The sequence below is a fragment of the Nycticebus coucang genome, chromosome 10, assembly GCF_027406575.1.
Source record: "Nycticebus coucang isolate mNycCou1 chromosome 10, mNycCou1.pri, whole genome shotgun sequence".
NCBI classification, from domain to species: Eukaryota; Metazoa; Chordata; class Mammalia; order Primates; family Lorisidae; genus Nycticebus; species Nycticebus coucang.
Genome location: NC_069789.1, coordinates 124,272,961 through 124,295,890, shown reverse-complemented (window position 1 = coordinate 124,295,890; position 22,930 = coordinate 124,272,961). Strand labels below are relative to the sequence as shown.

At 47.4% G+C, this 22,930-nt stretch overlaps 1 protein-coding gene across 3 annotated transcripts; it reads right to left on the bottom strand.

Moving 5' to 3' along the window:
• Window positions 1-557: 557 nt before the first annotated feature.
• Window positions 558-17,082, bottom strand: FBXO27 (F-box protein 27). Of its 3 annotated transcripts, none has more exons than XM_053605402.1 (9): window positions 17,058-17,082; window positions 16,399-16,785; window positions 16,074-16,179; window positions 15,624-15,719; window positions 13,045-13,180; window positions 11,794-11,854; window positions 11,472-11,665; window positions 9,355-9,435; window positions 558-2,261 (listed from the first exon to the last, which is right to left on the bottom strand). In XM_053605402.1, the coding sequence occupies exons 2-9, from the start codon at window positions 16,763-16,765 to the stop codon at window positions 2,043-2,045; spliced, it is 1,260 nt and encodes a 419-aa protein (XP_053461377.1). In that variant the 5' UTR covers window positions 16,766-16,785; window positions 17,058-17,082; the 3' UTR covers window positions 558-2,042. The 3 variants fall into 3 exon arrangements, with proteins under 3 accessions (XP_053461377.1, XP_053461376.1, XP_053461378.1); XM_053605401.1 differs by having other exon boundaries at window positions 16,990-17,068; XM_053605403.1 differs by lacking the exons at window positions 558-2,261; window positions 9,355-9,435; window positions 17,058-17,082 and having other exon boundaries at window positions 11,524-11,854; window positions 16,399-16,889.
• Window positions 17,083-22,930: the final 5,848 nt, after the last annotated feature.

Sequence of the window (22,930 nt, the reverse complement as noted above, 5' to 3'; positions counted from 1 at the left end):
ACCAGGCCTGTGAGTTTTTCTATTTTTTTTTTTTTTTGTAGAGACAGAGTCTCACTGTACCGCCCTTGGGTAGAGTGCCGTGGCGTCACACAGCTCACAGCAACCTCTAACTCTTGGGCTTACGCGATTCTCCTGCCTCAGCCTCCCGAGCGGCTGGGACTACAGGCGCCCGCCACAACGCCCGGCTATTTTTTTGTTGCAGTTTGGCTGGGGCTGGGTCCGAACCCGCCACCTTCGGCATATGGGGCTGGCGCCCTACTCACTGAGCCACAGGCGCTATTAGAGATGGAGTCTTGCTCTTGCTCAGGCCTGTCTCCAACTTGTGAGTTCAAGTGATCCACCCACCTTGGCCTCCCAGAGTACTAGGATTACAGGTGTGAGCCTGGCCTGGCTTCCATCTTTAGAAGGGCTCTTAAGAAGAATAAAGTGGAGGTAAAAAAACCAATCAAACAAAAAAACCCCAGAAGGGCCTGCTTTCAAGGGCTATTTACCTAGTTTGTTAAAGACCTAACAAAACATTAATTACAAAGAGAAAAAGAGTACCCTGACAGTGAAGGTTGGCAGACACCACTTTATTTCAAGTGACAGGTGAATATTATCAGTAACAAGACAAATTAAAATCGTGCAGCGCAGGTTAAGCTGAAATGAGAACAAAAAAGTCACTTCTGTGACATTCTGGCAAAGATGCATGATCTACATCTAATTATAAGGAAACATTAGACAAATGCAAATTCAAGGACATTTTACAAAGTAAAACTGGCCTATAGTCTTCAACACTGCTCAGGTCAATGATAGCAAAAAGGTGTTGGAGGAACTGTTCATGACTGACGAGACTGCAGAGATGTGACAAGTCAGAGCCATCACACATGGGATTCTGACCTGGATGCTTTTGCTACAAAAACATTATTGGGATATTTGACCAAACTTGGACCGAGCCTAAACATTAGAGGTGCTGTGTTTGGAGTCCCTAGGAACACCCTTATGTTTAGAGATTTTTCTAGAAGGACTCATGAGACTCAGCATGCAGTTGTCCTCACAGCTAAGATTCATTACAGCAATGGGCTGAGCATGCGCAGACAGACCACAGGGGAGAGAAGACAGATGGAGCCTGGAGGAATCGCAGGCGGGCTTCCTTATGCTCGCTCCCTCCCAGGAAGGGCTGCAGAGCACATTCTTCCCCCAGCAACAGAAATGCAGCAACATGTGTGTGATGTTCAGGGAAGCTCAGTAGAGACTCAGTGCCCAGGGTGTTCGCTGGGGGCTGGTCACATAGGCATCCTCTGCCCAGTATGTACCAAAATTCTGGGCTCCAAGAAGACAAGCAAATGTTCAGCGTAAGCCACAGTTTGCACCATCTAGGAACAGGGAAGCATCCCTCTCACTCATCCTAGGGAGTGATGGGAACATTCTGGCTGCCAAGCTCCCAGATGCCAGCCAAGAGCCAATCTTGCCAGCAGGCCCTTCTGAAGAAAACTGTCTCAAGCCTGCTACGTTAACCCTTTTCTTTAATCTCCGCCTCTGGCCCTTAGCCGTGGTGCCTTTACAGCAAAATTATCACCAGTAGGTCCCCAAGGAGTAAGTGAGACCACCTTGCAATATGGCCTCAGGTAAGCCCTCCAGGGTTGTGGAGTTAGCAGTTACAGCTGAGCCCACTGTTCAGCTGGCCCTAGGCATCACCGCAGGCACAGCACACATCTGGGCAGTAAGGTGAACTGACCTGAACGCCTTCCAGGGCTGAGGCAGTGTCTTAATAGTCCGGGGACAACACATACAAGAAGTACAATCCTGGAGGGCGAACGTGGAACCCCTGAGACTGTAAGTGAGCTTACAGTTGTTAGGGCACCCCAAGCAGGATACACATTAGTCTGAGCAGGTAAGTTCAGGGTCCCCGGTGTGGCCTTACACCCTGGGCCCTCCAGCCTGACGGCTGCCAGACCAGTACAACCAGTTCAGCTCAGGACTTGCTTTCAGAGGGAAAGCCTGAGGAAGGCAGTTCCAAATGGTCATGCTTGTCTGTGACATAGTTCCTCCTTCCCAGGAGCTCAGACAACATCCCCAGGTGTCGGGATGGGCCATGCAGGAGCTGGGCTTCCTCCTGCTGGCTGATCCTCAGCATTACCAGGAGTGCTTAGTTGGAGGTTAGAAGTCAAGTGTAGGGTCACAGTCAGTTTGAATTCAAAGTGTTCCAGCAGCTTGGAAAGGTAAGTCAAAGTGTTGTCATTGTTTTCTTTGAGAGGAGGGGAAAGCTTCCAAGAGTAGTTCTGAAAGAGAAAAATCATTAATGTCCTACATTCAACTCCAATGACTCTCAAGGTGCCGACTTTGTGGTTTTCCTTTTTTGTTATAAAATCACTGTTTTTTTTTTTTTTTTTTTTATTGTTGGGGATTCATTGAGGGTACAATAAGCCAGGTTACACTGATTGCAATTGTTAGGTAAAGTCCCTCTTGCAATCATGTCTTGCCCCCATAAAGTGTGACACACACCAAGGCCCCATCCCCCTCCCTCCGTCCCTCTTTCTGCTTCCCCCCCCAAAATCACTGTTTTATTCTGTAATCATAACTTTATGATTTTTTCTGAACATTTTTTCATAGATGAAAAAATACTTCATAGATACTTCATAGATGAAGTATTCATAGAATATGTAATCTGCCATTTTAGCACCTTAAAAATGGACGATTGAGGGCGGCACCTGTGCTCAGTGGGTAGGGTGCTGGCCCCATATACCGAGGGTGGCAGGTTCAAACCCAGTATGGCGAAACTGCAACAAAACAAACAAACAAACAAAAAAATGGACAATTGAGGTTGGGCATGGTGGCTCACGCCTGTTATCCCAGCACTCTACGAGGCTAAAGCAGGTAGATTGCTTGAGCTCAGGAGTTGGAGACCAGTCTGAGCAGGACTGAGACCCTGTTTCTACTAAAGACAGAAAAAACTAGCCAGGTGTTGTGGCAGGTGCTTGTAGTACTAGCCACTGGGGAGGCTGAAGCAGGAGGATGCTTGAGCCCAGGAGTTTGGAGGTTGCTGTGAGCTGTGATGATGTCACAGCACTCTACCCAGGGCTCCAGAGTGAGACTCTTTATCTTTAAAAAAAAAAAAAAGAAAAGGGTGGCAGGTTCAAACCCAGCCCTGGCCAAACTGCAACAAAAAAATAGCTGGGCATTGTGGCGGGCACCTGTAGTCCCAGCTACTCAGGAGGCTGAGGCAAGAAAATCACCTAAGCCCAGGAGTTGGAGGTTGCTGTGAGCTGTGACACCCCAGCACTCTACCGAGGGCGACAAAGTGAGACTCTGTCCCTAGGAAAAAAAAAAAAAGGCCGAGTCAGGTGGCTCACACCTATAATCCTAGCACTTGGGAGGCCGAGGTGGGTGGACTGCCGGAACTCACAGGTTTGAGACCTGCCTGAGCCATAGCAAGACCTCATATCTAAAAATAGCCAGGCATTGTGGAGAGTACCTATAGTCCCAGCTACTCAGGAGGCTGAGGCAAGAGAATCATTTGAGCTCAAGAGTTTGAGGTTGCTGTGAGCTATAACTTCAGAGCACTCTACAGAGGGTGACAAAGTGAGACTCTGTCTCAAAAAAAAAAGAAAAGCCATGTGATGCTAATCATCTCTGCATAAGTTCAGGGAGTAGGATCTTACAGCCGTCTGATTTCAAGATTGTTCTTTTTTTTTTTGAGACAGAGCCTCAAGCTGTCACCCTGGGTAGAGTGCCATGGCATCACAGATCACAGCAACCGCCAACTCCTGGGCTCAAGCGATTCTCCTGCATCCGCCTCCCAAGTAGCCTGTAGTCCCCTACAGGCGTCCGCCACAACGCCCAGCTATTTTTTTTTTTTTTTTATTGCAACCGTCATTGTTGTTTGGCGGACCCTGGGCTGGATTTAAACCCGCCAGCTTAGGTGTATGTGGCTGGCGCCTTAGCCGCTTGAGCCATAGGCGCCGAGCCAAGATTGTTCTTTTTTAAACACCAAAGAGGCAAGAAAAACTTTGTCTTTCTCTGCTGTACCTTTTTTAATTTTTTTTTAAATTGAGACAGAGTCTCATTTTGTCACCCTAGTAGAGCTATGGTGTCAAACAACAACCTCAAACTCTTGGGCTCAAGTGATTCTCTTGCCTCAGCCTCCCTAGTACCTGGGACTACGGGCGCCCGGCACAATGCCCAGCTATTTTTTTTGTTTGTTAATGTTTAGCAGGCCCAGGCTGGGTTTGAACCTACCAGCCCCAGAGCATGTGGCCAGTGCCCTCATTACTGAGCTACAGGAGCCTGACCTCTGCTGCATATTTTAATAAAAGGATCTGTTCTATAAAAATTTGATTCAGTTGGGCGGCGCCTGTGGCTCAGCGGGTAGGGCGCCGGTCCCATATGCCGGAGGTGGTGGGTTCAAACCCAGCCCCGGCCAAATTAAAAAAAAAAAAAAAAAATTTGATTCAGTCAAAAGGCCACAAATTTCCTTAAGGCCACAGGTTCCCCACCCTTTAGTGCAATCTCATAAACCTTGATAACGCCATAAGAAGTGCCACTAGTGATGCTGGCAGTGCTCCCAAGAAGCAGACAAAAGTCATGACAATACAAGAAAAGGTGGAATTGCATGACAGGTGCTAAAGGTTTACACCTGCAGCTACAGTTGCCCAGTAATATCAAGATAAATGAATCCAGTCTAAGGCCTACTATTACAAAAGAAAGGAAATCTATGCAGCCATTGCTGTAGCTACGTCAGCAGGTGCAAACACCTTGTACCTTTTGTGAAATCCCCCCCACCCCACCTTTTTTTTTTTTGAGACAGAGCCTCAAGCTGTCACCCTGGGTAGAGTGCTGCGGCATCACCCAACTCCTGGGCTTAAGCGATTCTCTTGCCTCAGCCTCCCAAGTAGCTGGGACTACAGGCGCCCGCCACAACGCCTGGGTATTTTTTGGTTGTAGTCGTCATTGTTGTTTGGCAGGCCTGGGCTGGATTCAAACCTGCCGGCTCTGGTGTACATGGCTAGTGCCTCAGCTGCTTGAGCTACAGGCGCCAAGTCAGTGAATTTCCCTTTTATCGTATACTGAACATGAAGCTTTTATGTGAGTGCAGGATGGTTAAAGGGAAGGCGTACTTCCTTCCCAACTCTAATATGATTCAAAAAAGTGAAGTCATTATATGACAATTTAACAGGTAGGCAAGGGATCTAAAGCTGAGGATTTAATGTCAGCAAAGGATGTTTTAATTATTTTAGAAAGAAGTTTGGTTTAAAAAAAATGTCAAGATTGGCTAAGTGAGGTAGCCTGTAATCATAGAACTCTGGGAGGATGAGGAGGGAGGATTGCTTGACTCCATCTCTACCAAAAATAGAAAAATTAGGCAGATGTTGGGGGGGGGGGGTGCCTGTAATCCCAGCTTCTTGGGAGGCTGAGGCAAGAGAATTGCTTGGACCCAGGAGTTTGAGGTTGCTCTGAGGTAGGCTGCTGCCATGGAAGTCTAGCCTGGGCAACAGAGTAAGAGTCTATCTAAAACTAAACTAAATAGAAATGTCAAGGTAATAGGAAAAGCAGCTTCTGCCAACCAGGCAGCAGCAAATGAGTTCCCAGACACCATAAAGAAAATTATTCACAGGTGGCACCTGTGGCTCAGTGGGTAGGGTGCCGGCCCCACATACCGAGGGTGGCAGGTTCAAACCCGGCCCCGGCCAAATTGCAACAAAAAATAGCCAGGCATTGTGGTGCCAGGTTGCTGTGAGCTGTGCCACCACGCACTCTACTGAGGGCGACAAAGTGAGACTCTGTCTCTAAAAAAAAAAAAAAAAAAAAAAGAGGGACTTTAACAAATGCAATCAGTGTAACCTAATTCTTTGTACCCTCAACGAATATCAAACAATAAAAAAAAAAAAAAAAAGAAAGAAAGAAAAGAAAATTATTTAGGAGGCTGAGTGTGGTGGCTCATGCCTGTAATTCTAGCACTCTGGGAAGATCACTTGAGCTCAGGAGTTTGAGACCAGCCTGAGCAAGAACAAGACCCCATCTCAACAAAAAATAGAAAAGTTAGGGCAGCGCCTGTGGCTCAAAGGAGTAGGACACCGGCCCCATATGCTGGAAGTAGCAGGTTCAAACCTAACCTTGGCCAAAAACTGCAAAAAAAAAAAAAAAGAAAAGAAAAGTTAGTTGGGTGTGTTCGTCCATGCCACAGCTGGTAGTTCCAGCTGCTCGGGAGGTTGAGGCAAGAGAATCATCTGAGCCCAGGAGTTTGAGGTTGCTGTGAGCTACGATGACACCACTGTACTATAGCTAGGGTGATAAGAGTGAGACCCTGTCTCAAAAACCAACAACAACAATAATTCATTGAGGAGAAAGGATACCTGTCTGAACAGGTTCTTAATACAGACAAAAGTGCATATTCTGAAAAAAAAAATGCCACAAAGGACATGTATTAGTAAGGAGGAGAAGCAAACACTGGGATCTAATCAGAAAGGGACAGGCTACATCTGCTGTTTTGTGCAAATGTCATCAGACTTATGATCAGGACCCCCCTCATCCATGAAGCTGCTAACCCGGAGCCTTGAAGAGAAAAGATAAACACCAGTAGCTGTCTTTTGACTGCACAATAAGAAGGCCTGGACAATAAGAATCCTTTTATGATTAGTTTTATTGACACTTTGTCTCTGAAGTCAGGAAGTACTTGACTGTAAGCCTTTTATTATTATTATTTTTTTTTGGTTTTTGGCCAGGGCTGGGTTTGAACTCGCCACCTCTGGCATATGGGACCGGCGCCCTACTCCTTCAGCCACTGATGCCACCCGACTGTAAGCCTTTTAAAGTTACAAAGTGCCACACAGCTGTAGCAATGACTTCACAAATTTCCCCCTTTTTTTTTTTTTTTGAGACAGGGTCTCATTCTGTGCCCTGGGTCTGGGTAGAGAGCTGTGGTGTCATAGCTCACAGCAACCTCACCTGGGCTCAAGCAATCCTCCTGCCTCAGCCTCCCGAGTAGCTGGGATTACAGGTGCCTGCCACAACACCCGGCTAGTTTTTTCAATTTTTAGTAGAGATGGGGGTCTCACTCTTGCTTAGGATGGTCTTAAACTCCAGAGCTCAAGCAATCCATCCACCTTGGCCTCCCAGAGTGGTAGGATTACAGGTGTGAGCCATTGCACCTGGCACCCTTTCTTTCTTTCTTTTTTTTTTTTTTACAATGGTCCTTATACTGGATTCATTTATCTTGAAATGGCACAAAACCACAGCTCCAGACTTCAATACTCAATGATGCCTCTGGCCTTCTAGAGCCCCATGACTTCAACACTGAAGATGGTGAGACGTCTATCCAAACATAATGTCCCTAAATCAGCCTGTAGATCAGGGGCTCATAAGGACCTTGAATGTTCATCATACACAGTCCTCTATGGAGAGAATTGTCAACGCTATGGAAGAGGACCCCAAGAGAGAGCATCATGAAGGTCTGGAAGGACTACACCATTGAAGATGCCATTGCCATTATAGAGAAAGCCAAGAAAGCCATCAAGCCTGAAACAATAAATTCCTGCTGGAGAAAACTGGGTCCTGATGCTGTGCATGACTTCCCCGGATTTATTAATTAATTTATTTTTGAGACAAGAATCTCACTTTGTCACCCTTGGTAGAGTGCCGTAGCATCATAGCTCACAACAACCTCAAACTCTTGGGCTTAAAGTGATCCTCTTGCCTCAGCCTCCCAAGTAGCTGGGACCTCAGGTGCCCGCCATAATGCCCAGCTACTTTTTTTAGAGACGAGGGTCTCCCTCTTGCTTATGCTGGTCTCGAATTCCAGAAATCAGGCAATCTACATGCCTCCGCCTCCCAAAGTGCTAGGATTACAGGCATGAACCACAGCACCTGGCCTGACTTCCTAGGATTTGGGACGGAGCTAATCAAAGAAATCTTGAAAGAGATCATGGATATGGGGAAAAGGTGGGAAATCAAGGGTTTCAAAATTTGAATCTTGGGCGGCGTCTGTGGCTCAAGGAGTAGGGCGCTGGTCCCATATGCCAGAGGTGGCGGGTTCAAACCTAGCCCTGGCCAAAAACCACAAAAAAAAAAAAAAAAAAAAAAAAAAATTTGAATCTTGGAGAAATTCAAGAGCTAACAGATCCCAAGCCAGAGGAAGTAACTTGATGGAGACAAGGGTTTCCCAGACAGTGCCAGGCAACGAGGAGGACAATGCAGCAGAAGCAGAGTCAGAAAACAAATTGACATTAGACAGTCTGGCAGAGGGTCCCAGTTACTGAAGACTGCTTTTGACTTTTTTTATGACGTTGGCCCTTCTATGACATAGGCACCAAAACTAAACCAGATGGTGGGAAAAGGATTGGTACCATACAGAAATGTTTGTGTTGTTTTCTTCTCTTTTTTTTTGCAGTTTTTGGCCGGGGCTGGGTTTGAACGTGCCACCTCCCGGCATATGGGGCTGGTGCCCTACTCCTTTGAGCCACAGGTGCCGCCCCTATACAGAAAAAAAATTTTTTTTTGAGACAGAGTTCATTTTGTTGTCCTCAGTAGAGTATTGTGGCGTCGCAGCTCACAGCAACCTCCAACTCTTGGGCTAATGTGATTCTCTTGCCTTAGCCTCCCAAGTAGCTGGGACTGCAGACGCCCACCACAACACCCGGCTATTTTTTTATGTTGCAGTTGTCGTTGTTTAGCAGGTCCAGGCTGAGTTTGAACCCGCCAGCCTCAGTGTATGTGGCTGGTGCTCTACTCACTGAGCTACGGACGCTGAGACTATTTATTTATTTTTGAGACAGGCCCTACCCACTGAGCCACAGGTACTGCCCATAAAAACGCCCAACTATATTTTTGTAGTTGTCATTGTTGTTTAGCTGGCCTGGGCTGGGTTTGACCCTGCCAGCCTCGGTGTAGGTGGCTGATGCCATAACCACTGTACTATGGGCGCCGAGCCCACCACGCCTAGTTTAATACCTTAGTTCTTATTCTTCTAATCCAGGACTTATTTACACACACATGTGAGTACATACACACACAATGTAATATATAAGTGCAAGTGCCAAAATGAAATTATATTGCAAACAGCTTCTTTTTCTTTTTTTTTTTTATTTTGGCCAGGGCTAGGTTTGAACCCACCACCTCCAGCATATGGGACCAGCGCCCTACTCCTTGAGCCACAGGCGCCACCCTGCAAACTGCTTCTTTTAAGGCAATGGTTTCCATCTTCCCTTTGCTATAAATGTTTATCTCATGTTCTTCATATTAAAATTCCCACCCTTCTCCAAATGTTCTCTAGAACTGAGTTGTTCAAACCAGTATCTGCTCCTAGTCTATACGCTACATTGTAACTGCAGGTCTATTTCAACCTGTCAGATCCCCTTACTATGACAGGGCAAAACTCACCACCTTCAGGGGCATCTGGCTGCTTCCATCAGGGGTGTGGGGTGGCCTGTTCCTCTTCCTTGATTCCCTCCGTATCCATATCTGTGGTTCCAGATGGAAAATATTAGGAATAAAAGGACAGTTGTGTCAGCACCACTATTCACACTGTATTAGGTATTATAAGTCATCTAGAGATAATTTATACAGGGGGATGTGCAAGGTCTTATGCACATATGCAAGTATCATATCATTTTATATTAGGGGCTTTGCACAACTGTGGATTTTGGTACATGTGTAGAGGGGGTGTTCTAGAACTAATCCCTTGTAACAGAAGGTCTATGGCTATAGGCCTGACCCATTCAAGACAGGCATTCAGCGTGGAGTCTGACGAAGGCAATGGCGCACTTCATTTATTCCCATCAGACCTGGAACATCTTGATCCACCAACAGTGATGCTAGGAATGGCCCCTGGGTTGCCTGATGGTATACTTACCATCTCTGCTTCCACAGCAACTTCGTGCTAGCAGGTTACAAGTGTGGCATTTTAACACTTTGACTCTGTACCCATATCCAAGTCCTCACCCATCACATACCTAATGCTTGTAACTCTGATAATCTTTGCCTGAATCAGTAATTTCTTTAGGCCTTGGGGAAATATTGTTGTAATTCTTCCATTCCTTTACAAGTATTAGTTGGTGTTTTCTTGTGTAGCGTTTTCCCTCCTCAAATGGGACTACTTGTTTCTCTGAATCAAATAGTCACCAAGGCAGTAACACCACATTTCTATTGTATTTAAAATATCTGAAGAAGTTCTGGCAAAATTACAAATTTATTTTTTATTTTTATTTCTTTTGAGACGGCGTCAAGCTATCTCCCTGGGTAGAGTGCCGTGGCATCACAGCTCACAGCAATTTCCAACTCCTGGGCTTAAGTGATTTTCTTGCCTCAGCCTCCCAAGTAGCTGGGACTACAGGCGCTTACCACAATGCCTGGTTGTAGTTGTCATTGTTGTTTGGCAGGCCTGGGCTGGATTGGAACCCGCCAGCTCTGGTATATGTGGCTGGTGCCTTAGCCACTTGAGCTATAGGTGCTGAGCCAAATTACAAATTTATTACATGTGACTGACAAATACATATGGCAAATATTCTCTCATTGTTTGAAAAAAAGGTCAAAATGAAAAATAGGGCAGCTCCTGTGGCTCAGTGAGTAGGGTGCTGGCCCCATATACCAAGGGTGGCAAGTTCTAACCCGGCCCTGGCCAAACTGCAACAAAAAAATAGCTGGGCGTTGTGGTGGGCACCTGTAGTCCCAGCTACTTGGAAGGCTGAGCCAAGAGAATTGCCTAAGCCCAAGAGTTGGAGGTTGCTGTGAGCTATGATGCCAGGGCACTCTACCAAGGGTGACAAAGTGACACTGTCTCTAAAAAAAAAAAAAAAATTAAAAAAGAAAAATAAAGTAATTTTAAACACTAAACAATTACAGAAATCCTCAAAGATCATGGTTGAGCTCAGGAAACCATCTCATTTTCTGGAAAAGTCAGTGTGGGTAGAACCACCTGTCTCTGAACTTTTTTTTTTTTTGGGAGACAGTCTCATTTTGTCACCCCCTGTTAGAGTGCCCTGGTGTCAGAGCTCACGGCAACCTCAAACTCTTAGGCTCAAGGGATTCTCTTGCCTCAGCCTCCCAAGCAGCTGAGACTACAGGCGCCCACCACAATGTCTGGCTAATTTTAGAGACAGGGTCTCTCTCTAGCTCAGGCTGGTCTCCAACTCGTGAGCTCAGACGATGTGCCCACCTCAGCCTCCCAAAGTGCTGGGATTACAGGTGTCAGCCACTCTGCCTGGCCTGAAGTTTTTTTTTTTTAACTTAGCTGACTTTTGGCTGTGAGATCCAATCTCAGCCGTGCAGCTCAGAAGCCTCAGATTAGTGTCACTGCCCAAGGCTGCTGGAATTTTGCTGGCCCTAAGGGTGAGATTCTAAGTTCAGAAATGAGTTGAGGGTTTCCCTGAAAGGACCAAGAAAGTCCCTGAAGCAAGTCCTCTTGAAGACAAGAGGTCAGCAGAGGGGAGAGGATGGGTCAGAGGGGGCTAGGGCTGCTAGTAGAGGCGGGGGTCCTCTTCAGGCCCACTATTCCTTACCTGTGGGTCTCCCCTCAGTAGAGCAGGCCTCCCCTGAAAGCAGCAGCAGTAGGTAGATCTGATGGAAGAACCTTCTTCCGGTAGTTTCCAGAACTTGAAGACAGAGGACTCTTGACTGGACCCAGGAGTTCCCAGTATGCCAGAGAGGTATAAGCTCTTTGTTAATGAAGGGTCCTGGCCAATGGTCCCAGATCCTGAAAGGCATGGCCAGGCTGTCTTGTAAGAAGGGTAGCCCTTGACTAGGACAGGCGGGTTCGCACAATCACACTGGAGTTGGTCACACGGGCTTCATAGTCACCAGCCCAAAACCGCGTCTCCTCACCCCAGTGTTCGAAAGACACAAGGCGGACGCCCATCTTGATGTTGGAAAACACGTGGGTGACCTGCAGGTAGAGGAAGAGGTCAGCCCTACTGTGCCACAGCCTTCCCCTTAAAAGCCGAGGCTGAGCGAGGGGAGGGGAGTGGGGAGGATGCGTGGAGGGAGGGTAACTGGTGGGACCACACCTACAGTGCATTTTACAAGGGTACAAGTTAAATCTAGTAAGTGTAGAATATAAACGTCTTAACATAATAACTAAGAAAATAGCAGTGAAGGCTATGTTAGTCAGTTTGATGGAAGTATTTCAAATTGTACCCCATAATTGCATTAACGTACACAGCTATGATTTAATTAAAAAAAAAAAAAAAAAGCCGAGGCTGAGGGCTGAGGGCAGATGGCATCTTCCCAGGGTACCTGAAGCAACATCCCCCATTGTGTCACAAGATCTTCTGGAATCTCACGTCTCCTTCATCAAAAGCTGGAATCTAGGCCAGGCATGGTGGCTCACACCTATAATCCTAGCACTCTGGGAGGTCAGATCCCTTTAACCCAGGAATTCAAGACCAGCCTGAGTAAGAAAAAGACCCCATCTCTACTAAAAATAGAAAAATTAGTTGGGTGTGGTGGGGGGTAGGAGACCGAGGTAGGAGAAATGTTTGAGCCCAGGAGTTTGAGATTACTGTCAGCTAGGGTGATACCACAGCACTCTAGCCTGGTCAACAGAATGAGATGATATCTCAAAAATAAATAAAAAATAAACAAAAAAGCTGTTATCTAATTCCCTTCACCTTGAATCTGCCATCCAGATTCACAAAAATTTGACAAAAATGATGCTAAGTGATTTTGTCAAGTGACTTCCAAGGCCAGTTCAGAGAAGTAATGTAGCTTCTGCCTATTTCTCTAGAATACTGATCCCTGAGCCTCTATGTAAATAATCTGACTGCTCTGAGTCTGCCATTCTCTGAGGAAGCCCAAAGCAGCTAAAGCAAGACAACCTATGAAAAAGCTCTCAGACTAAATGAAGAAAGAGATGCCTGGCCAGCCACCAGCTGCTAGGAACACACACCCCATCATCACTGGGCTCTTCAAGTCCAGACAGCACAGGAAAGCCACTACCTGAATGTGAGATGCTGGACCAGAACTGCCCAGCTGAGCCCTTCTCAAATTACTAACTCGTATAAACCATGAGAGGTAAAAAAATGGCTGCCATTGATTTGAAGCCACTGTTTCCCCACCACTCTGTTAGAGACTTACCCAAAGGCAGCTATTATTGTTCCACTGCTGGCTGGGATCGGGCACAGCAGAGAATGTATCTAGAACGGTCTGGTTGGCATCTAGAAGTTGGACAAGGAGTCGATATACACAGGTACTCCCATCTCGGGCTCTCTGCCTGTGGGAGAAGAGAAGACTTGAAGGCCGGACTCACCAGCATCTCTGTTTGCCTGCCCCACATATGCAAATTCAATTCCTCTAAAGCAGCGGTTCTCAACCTGTGGGTCGAGACCCTTTGTAACAATGAAAATACATTGGGCATTATTATTATTATGATTTTTTTTTTTTTTGCAGTTTTGGCCAGGACCAGGTTTGAACCCGCACCTCTGGCATATGGGGCCGGCGCCCTACTCCTTTGAGCCACAGGTGCTGCCCTTACATTGGGCATTAGGAAGGTTGAGAACCACTGTTCTAAAGGGACCTCTGGCTGGGTGTGGTGGCTCACACCTGTAATCTCAGCACTTTGGGAGGCTGAGGCAGGAGGATCACTTCAGGTCAGGAATTCAAGACCAGCCTGGGTGACAGAGCAAGATCCTGTTTCTAAATAAATAAATGGATAAATAATAACAAAAACAATAAAGAATTTAAAATAATAAATAAATAAAAGGACTTCTGGGAGGTGATCTCTGGATCCTTGGAATGTTGTGCCTGACAAAAGAGTATCTCTATTTGATGGGGACCTTGGGTGGTAGTGGATAGTCTACCAATGTGATTTAGGAGAGGGGTGGGTCACTCCCACATAAATAGTCTCAGGGTAGGAGCTGGCCATTCCAGAAAAGCCAACAATACAATTTGGGGTGGGGGCTTTGGGTCAGGCAGTTATCGGTTGACCTGAAGGCTGATATTATTAACCACATGGGCAATCAATCAATAAATTATGTCTATGTGAGGGAGCCCCCATCAAAATTCTGGACACGAAAGCTAGGATGAATTTCCCTGGTTCGCAGTATTCCATGTATCTTATCACACATCAATGCCAAGGCAGTAACATGCCCTGACTCCATGGGAGAGGACAACCGAAGCTCTGCATTTGGCTGTTTTTCCTGGATGCTGCTCTATGCACTTCTACTCTTGTTTGATTTAATTCTATATCTTTTCCCTGTAACAAACCATGGCTGTGTAATATTTTCTCTGAGTCTTTCCACTGAATTATTGAATGTGATGGTGGTTTTGTGAGTCCCTCAAACTTGTAGTTGGTACGGGCAATGAGGATAATAACCTGTGCTCTTTAACTTTGTAGCGGGCTGTTCACTTCTCAAAGATATTGATGCCTGGCTCTCACCCCCAGGCAACATGCTGGTTTGTAACTGGTATGGAGTATGGCCTGGGCAGCAGGCGTTTTAAAAGCTTCCTGGGTGATATGAAGATAAATTTGGGACCCGCTGATTAGCACAATTAAATGCAACACCACTGATCAAAACAACCCAAATATGTTACATAATTTGATGAATAGTGATTAAAGATAAAATTTGAAATGGTCACTTGGTCTGACTCCCAGTATGCTTTACATTTGGGGACCATATAATGAAGGGCTTTTTCCTCTATAAAACTAGAGAAAAGGGACCTGGAGAAAGAGACCGGGAAAGGAGAACCATATGATGCTTCTACCACAGATGTAAACTAGCAGATGAATTTTAGACTAGATGTAAACTAGCAGATGAATTTTTAGACTGTACAGCTGGAATTTGACTCCCTAAAACTTTCCCCTTGGAAAGTCTTCGTGTTCCCATTTCAAGAGCATCACAGAAGACAAGCTCTGGAGTCCGACCAGTTGGAGCTGAATGCCATGTTCTACCAAGCCCAGGCTGTGTGACCATGGCAAGTCATCTCTCCTTTCTGAATCTCAGCATCCTGTTGAATTCTAAAAGATCTGAGGGCTTAAAATACACCTTACCACAGGATCAGGCTTTAATAAAGGTGCTCACACTCTAAGCCACAAAGCTGGCTTATGTGTGCCTCACATAATAATAACTGCCCTTGCAAGAACCTTATCTTGTAAAGAAGGAAACGCAGGTATATGGTGACTCACCCTAGGCCACAAAGCTGCAGAGCTAAATAAGATTCCACCTGCTGTCTTCCAATCCAGACCCCTCTGGGGATGAGATATTCAGGCTGTGTACTCTGCTAACTACTAGAACTGTGGTCATGGTTAAGTCACTTCACCTTCCTGAATTTCAGTTTATCTGCAAGGGGTTGTTAGGAGGCCTAAATTAAGTCACTCATGCAAAAAGCATGGCATATGCGGTCAGTGCTTAGCAAGGGTTTTTTTTTTTTTTTTTTGTAGAGACAGAGTTTCACTTTATTGCCCTCGGTAGAGTGCCGTGGTGTCACACAGCTCACAGCAACCTCCAACTCCTGGGCTTAGGCAATTCTCCTGCCTCAGCCTCCCAAGTAGCTGGGACTACAGGCGCCCGCCACAACGCCCGGCTATTTTTTTTTGTTGTTGCAGTTTGGCGGGGGCTGGGTTTGAACCCGCCACCCTTGGCATATGGGGCCGGCGCCCTGCTCACTGAGCCACAGGCGCCGCCCTAGCAAGGGTTTGTTTTTATCATCACACTTACCACTCTGAGACACAAATCTCAATCTTGCCACTATCCAGCAGTTCTGGCCACAAACCCTCTTCCTCCAGGTCCAAGAACTCCTTCTTGAGACACCACCTAGGAAAGTGGGAGAAGGGGTGATGAGTACTGACAGGTCTTTCTTTTTTTTTTTTTGTAGAGACAGAGTTTCACTTCATGGCCCTCGGTGGAGTGCCGTGGCGTCACACAGCTCACAGCAACCTCCAACTCCTGGGCCTAGGCGATTCTCCTGCCTCAGCCTCCCGAGTAGCTGGGACTACAGGCGCCCGCCACAACGCCCGGCTATTTTTTTGTTGCAGGTTGGCCGGGGCCGGGTTTGAACCCGCCACCCTCGGTATATGGGGCCGGCGCCCTGCTCACTGAGCCACAGGCGCCGCCCATGACAGGTCTTTCTTAAATACCACCCAGCCCTTGGGGAGCAGGGGTACTCACCTGAAAGAAGTTCCGAAAGACTGCGAAGGGCCCCCGGGCACCGCTGGTCCGTTTTCTTCTACCAACCAGCCGTTCCCACCTTGCCGCACCATCCACTTCCGTAGGCCTTGGGTTAAATAAAAAAGACTTGCAGCCAAGTTCCAGTCGCCCGCCCGCCCAAGCTCAGAGACCCCGCCCACACGCAGTGAGACCCCTCCCACGGGCTCCCGTGAGGCCCCGCCCCCAACCCCGCCCACCGGCTACCGGCGCGGCCCTTCTCCTCCAAGTCCTCCCACCAGCTCCCTCCGCAGGTCCCGAGCCTTCTACCCCTATCCGTACTCCCCACCCTGGCCTCCGCGGTTCCAGATGAGGTTGCGTCCGATGGGTCTGCGCAAGCAGAAGCGGCCCAAGGGACAGAGCCTGCCGTTGCGGGCGGGGGGCAGACAGCTGCGGACTAGCGGCAGCAGGGCGCGGCCAGTGGCGCCGTGGTCGCGGGCCAGGATCAGAAACCACAGGGCCTGCCCGTCCACCAGGGCGCGCCAGCCCCGGCACACATGGCGGCAGCTCCTGAGCAGCGTGCGTGGGGGCACGTAGCTCAGCACCACCAGGAGCAGCTCCGGTGGTAGTTGACTCAGGCCCAGCGCCGCCTCCTCAGGTTCTGGCTCCGGCGCGGGGATCCGGGCAGCCTGGCCCCTGGAGGCCGAGGCGCCCATGGTCAACCCGCCAGGCGGAGCTGCGGGAGAGGAAGGGTCGAGGCGTCAGGGACCAGCAGCCTCCGCGGCGAGCAGCCTCCGTCGGCCCCGCCCCTGCCAGAGGCACCCCACGACTTTTGCGGGGCTTCAAACCCTGCTAGCCTCTTCTCTATCCTTACCACCCCCAGGCCCCGCCCCCCAGTCCTCATCCCCCAATCGTTCCTTGCCAGCACCGTCATTCCCACCTCCTCACGCTCGCCAGGACCCAGCCAGCAAGCGCCCCTCAGAATTCTCCTTGTACTCTGAGTCTTACATCAGTTCCTGCCAGCGCCCCTCGCGGGCGGGCCCTCGCAGCTTTTCCAAGCTCGCATCCCCGCTGCGCTTTTTTCGAGGGCCTTCCCCTCCTTCCCCGCCCCCCTAGCCATCATTCCCTACACACCCTCCCTCTTTCTTGCCGACTGCTCCCGCCTCCAGCCACCTCCAGACCCAGCCTACTACTCTGAGACTATGGGACTAGGGGACCAGGGGCAGCCGGTCCTTACTTAAAGTGTTCCTAATTCTGCAGTAAGATGTCTGGCGCTTAGCAACCGTTGTTATCTTGGCTAGGCTTCTGAGCAGGAGGACTCCTATCCCCTAACTCGTTTAGAAATTCCCATCACCTTTAATGCGCAGCATGGTTGTCTGAATTTAACAGGAGAAAACAGGCTCCAGTAGCCAACAATGAGTGCTCTAACCAGTAACAGCACCGGCCAACCTATATGGACGGTCCTTCTACTAGCCAGGGTAGCAACCCCAGGAAGTAGGCACTGTTGTCTTGACTTCACAGGTGAGAAAACGGAGGCAGTGGCCAAGTGACTTGACCTTGGTCACCAGCTAGTAGTCACAGGGATTTGAAACTCAGGCCATCTAGCTCCAGAGTTCCTGATTTTAACCTCTACATCAGCTCTGTCCAATAAAGATACAATTGTGAAAGTTGATCGTTACAAATAAAGTTGAGAGTTCAGGGGGAAAAAGCAGTCAGGACACATAATACATCTCCAAGAATGTAATTCTCTGCTGTAACCTGAAACCATCTTTTATTTATTTATTTACTTATTTTTAGAGACAGAGTCTCACTTTGTCACCCTTGGTAGAGTACTGTAGCGTCACAGCTCACAGCAACCTCCAGCTCTTGGGCTTAGGTGATTCTCTTGCCTCAGCTTCCGGAGTAGCTGGGACTACAGCCTGCCACAACGCCCGGCTATTTTTTTTGTTGAAGTTTGACTGGGCCCCGGCCACCCTCCTTATATGGGGCCAGCGCCCTACTCACTGAGCCACAGGCGCCGCGCTGAAGCCATCTTTGCCTAACCACTATTGCAACAACCTGCTTCTACTTACTCTAAGACTAGTTTTACCCACAGTCATCAATCAGAACTTGCCAGCTCACCCAAAATTTCCTGGTGCCAATGAAATTGCTTGCAAGACAATACTTAACATTTCTTTTCTTTTTTTTTTTTTTGAGACAAAGTCTCAGTTGTCCTGGGGTTGAGTGCCACGGCATCATAGCTCACAGCAACCTAAACTCTTGGGCTCAAGTAATTTTGTTGCCTCAGTCTCTTGAGTAGCTGGGACTACAGGCGCCCACCACAGTGCCTGGGTATTGTTTTTTAGAGATAGGGTCTCACTTTTGCTCAGGCTGGTCTCGAACTCCAGCAGAGCTCAGGCAATTCACCCGCCTCAGCCTCCTAGAGTGCTAGGATTACAGGCATCAGTCACCAATTCCAGCAACATTTCTGATTTTTTTTTTTTGAGACAGCATCTCATTTTGTGGCCCTTGGTAGAGTGCTATGGCATCATAGCTCACACCAACCTCAAACTCTTGGGTTCAAGCGATTCTCTTGCCCCAGCCTCCCAAGTAGCTGGGACTACAGGCATTGGTCACAATGCCTATTTTATTTATTATTATTATTTCTTTTTTTCACAATGCCTATTTTAGAGATGAGGTCTTGCTCTGGCTCAGGCTGGTCTTTAACCTGTGAGCTCAAGCAATGCACCCACCTCAGCCTCCCAAAGTGCTAGGATTACAGGTGTGAGCCACCGTGCCCAACAACATTTCTCATTTTTATAAAAACCTGTAACCTCTTTGTACTTTGAACATACTGAAGACCACCAGTTCTGTGTATATGCCCTGAACCACAATTCTTGCTTCTCAAATAAAACGTTTTAAATTTAGAGATTTGTTTCTGTATCTGTATATTTTTTGTTTTATTAAATATATATATATTTTTACTTTAATATGATGCAAGCCATACATATAATCTTAAATACCAAGAAATAAAGCCAGACATGGATTCTTGACCTCATAGAATTCATTCTAGAGGGAGAGACATGATAAACAGTAGACCTAAAATGTATGGTATTGGTGAAATAATTAAAAATCTCTTACCATCTCCTCAAAATCCTCTCCACAAATTCAGAAAAGAATGAAACAGTTTGGGCGGCTCCTGTGGCTCAGCGCGTAGGGCGCCGGTCCCATATGCCGGAGGTGGCGGGTTCAAACCCAGCCCCGGCCAAAAAAAAAAAAAAAAAAGAATGAAACAGTTTTATTAGTGAATAAGTAACCTATAATGTGTACCCACCTTGATGGACAGCAGATGTAATAAGTAAATTATGTGGTAAGTTTCACATTAGAAAGTGATTAGGGAAAAAAATAGAACAGGGAAGGGTAATGGGGCATTAAGTGGTCTTGGGTGGACAGAGAGGAGAGGGAGCCCCTTAGTTCTCAGACATAGATTATTATACGGGACTCATTTCCCCTTAGTACATACATTTTTAGAAAACATTTGACTATTAAGATTTTCAAATATTGGGCAGCGCCTGTGGCTCAGTCGGTAAGGTGCCAGCCCCATATACTGAGGGTGGTGGGTTCAAACCTGGCCCCGGCCGAACTGCAACAAAAAATAGCCAAGCATTGTGGCGGGCACCTGTAGTCCCAGCTACTTGGGAGGCTGAGGCAAGAGAATTGCCTAAGCCCGGGAGTTGGAGGTTGCTGTGAGCTGTGTGATGCCATGGCACTCTACCGAGGGCCATAAAAGTGAGACCCTGTCTCTACCAAAAAAAAAAAAAAAAAAAAGATTTTCAAATATTAACATATCTAAAAGTAGATCAGTGTAATGACCACCCAGATCCATCGGTTAACTCCTGTTAACTCCTGGTAGATGTGGCTTCATCTCTGTTCCCACCGGCTGTGGGAATCGGACTATTCCAAAGTAAATCTGAGACTTCATCCTTTCTGTCCATAAAAATACATTATTATTATTATTTATGAGACAGAGTCACACTATGTCACCCTCGATAGAGGGGCATAGCATCACAGCTCACAGCAACCTCAAACTCTTGGGCTTAAGCGATTCTCTTGCCTCAGCCTCCCAAGTAGCTGGGACTACAGGTGCCCGCCAAAATGCCTGGCTATTTTTTTACTGTGGTTGTCATTGTTTAGCAGGCCCAGGCTGGGTTCAAACCAGCCAGCACTGGTATATGTAGCTGGCGCCCTAACAACCAAGCTATGACCGCTGAGCCTAAAAATACATTATTTTTAAAAAATACAATGTGTACACTGTGAGAATTTTTTTGAGAATGAGATATGATTTTTTTAAAAAATGGTTAAAAATTAGTTTTAAAAATTCAAGCAGGATAAAAGGTCAGACACAGAAAAGTCAGTTTCTTTTCACGTTCCTCAGTTCCCCTCCCAGAGGCAAGACTAAGGCCGGTGATCAGAACAGGGAACATAGGTGGGGCAAAATGGAATTATAGGAACAAAATTAAAGTATGGATTAATATAAACAAAAGCTGACATCAAGCTGCTGTTGGAACCATTATGTATTTATTCCCTTTTTTTGTTTGAGACAGAGCCTCAAGCTGTCACACTGGGTAGAGTGCTGTGACATCACAGCTCACAGCAACCCCCAACTCCTGAGCTCAAGCGACTCTCCTGCCTCTGCCTCCCAAGTAGCTGGGATTACAGGTGCCGGCCACAATGCCCGGCTATTTTTTTTTTGGGGGGGGGGGATTGCAGCCATCATTGTTGTTTGGTGGGCCCAGGCTGGATTCGAACCCACCAGCTCAGGTGTATGTGGCTGGCGCCTTAGCCGCGGGAGCCACAGGCGCTGAGCCCCTCCTGCCTGTTTTTGTCTTGCTTCTTCGTGGTGTTTGATGCCAGCTGAGGTTGTCAGTACAATGAAACCAAACTGATGGGATGAGAGCAGATAATTCTGCCATTTTTCTAGATTTTTGAGTTGCTGATCACCCCACATTTCTGGGTCTGTTTTCCCCCTGTGTTGGACTTGAGGATCACAGACTTCTTATAGTGATCAGTGAGATTCTGTCTCAAAAAAAAAAAAAAAAGCTATAAGCCTTGTCTTCAACCTGCCTGTGAAATTTACAACAATTTTCCCAGCTCTGTGATCATAAGCCTTTTCAAATTCCCCAATACAACTGTCTTGGTCCATTTGTGTGGCTATAAAGGCATACCTAAGGCTGGGTAATTTACAAGGAAATGGCCAGGTGTGGTGGCTCAGGCATATAATCCTTGCAATCTGGGAGGCCAAGGTGAGTAGATTGCTTGAGCTCAGATGTTCCAGACCACCCTGAGCAAGAGCAGGACCTCATCTCTATCAAAATAGAAAAAACTAGCCAGGCATTGTGGTGGGCGCTTGTAGTCTCACCTACTCACAAGGCTGAAGCAGGAAGATTGCTTAAACCCAGGAGTTTGAGGTTGCTGTGAGCTATGATGCCACAGTACTCTACCCAGGGCAACAGATTGAGACCCTGTCTCCAAAAAAAAAAAGAAAAAAGAGAGAGAGTGATTAGCTGTGCTTTGGTGGTATGTGCCTGTTGAGAGGTCAAAGATCAAAAATAAAATTATTCTGAGATGGGAGACAAAAGGAAAATGGAATACAGGCTCTGTGTGAGCAACAGCAGCCTTTATTGCCACCCCGGTGAGGGCGAGCTGAGTTTGAGAAAGAAGTCAGTACGTGGGTAATGGTGCAGGGATTGGCCCATTCACCTTTTTTTTTTTTTGAGACAGAGTCTTACTATGTTGCCCTGGGTAGAGTGCTATGGCATCAAGCTCACAGCAACTCACAGCTCACAGCTCACAGCTCCAACTCTTGGGCTTAAGCAATTCTCTTGCTTGAGCCTCCCAAGTAGCTGGGACTACAGGCACCAACGCGACACCCGGCTATTTTTTTATTTTTTATTTATTTATTTTTTGTGTGGTTTTTGGCCAGGGCTGGGTTTGAACCCGCCACCTCCAGCATATGGGACCAGCGCCCTACTCCTTGAGCCACAGGCGCCGCCCTGACTATTTTTTTGTTGTAGTCGTCACTGTTGTTTTAGCAGGCCCAGACTGGGTTGGAACCCGCCAGCCCAGGTGTATGTGGCCGGCGCCCTATCCTCTGAGCTACGGGCATCAAGCCCAAGTCACCTTTCTTAGGCGGGACATCCATGGGGAACAGTAGGGGGTTGGCCCATCCACCTTTGCAGGGTAGAGTATGTGTTGGGAGGGTAGGGGTTGATCCATTTAGGTGGGTCCACTCTATTTGGGTGGGGTTCCTAACTCTATCACCTGTAGTCCTAGCTACTCAGAAGGCTGAGGCAGGAGTATATCTTGAGTCCAGAAGCTGGAGGTTTCAGTGAGCTATGATGATGTCACTGTACTCTAGCCTGGGTGACAGAGACACTCCATCTCCCCGCCCCCCACCCCCCCCAAAAAAGGAAGTTCGGTGCCTGTAGCACAGTGGTTATGGTGCCAGCCACATGCACTGAGGCTGGTGGGTTTGAACTCGGCCTGGGCCAGCTAAACAACAATGACAACTGCAACAAAAAAATAGCCAGGTGTTATGGTGGGCACCTGTAGTCCCAGCTACTTGGGAGGCTGAGGCAAGAGAATAGCTTAAGCCTAAGAGTTTGAGGTTGCTGTGAGCTGTGACACCACAGCACTCTACTGAGGGTGACATAGTGAGACTCTGTCTCAAAAAAAAGGAAAAGAATCAGATGCTGACTTTGGGCCATGGCCTAGTGAAGAGCTGGCATTTGTCTCTGTTTGGCTTTGTTGATGGTCTTGACAGCATCAGCCAGGACATTCATGTGCACAATTATGTGGGCACAGAAAAATGGCAGAAAGAGCTACATGGTCTTCTAATTATA

Bases quoted from the DNA above. Each gene is read 5' to 3' on its own strand.
- FBXO27 (XM_053605402.1), bottom strand. From the start codon at position 16,765: ATGGGCGCCTCGGCCTCCAGGGGCCAGGCTGCCCGGATCCCCGCGCCG. The intron at 15,720-16,073 runs GTGAGTACCCCT...CCACTTTCCTAG, and splicing joins TCTTTCGGAACTTCTTTCAG to GTGGTGTCTCAAGAAGGAGT. The intron at 11,855-13,044 runs GTAAGTCTCTAA...CTCTACCTGCAG, and splicing joins ACAATAATAGCTGCCTTTGG to GTCACCCACGTGTTTTCCAA.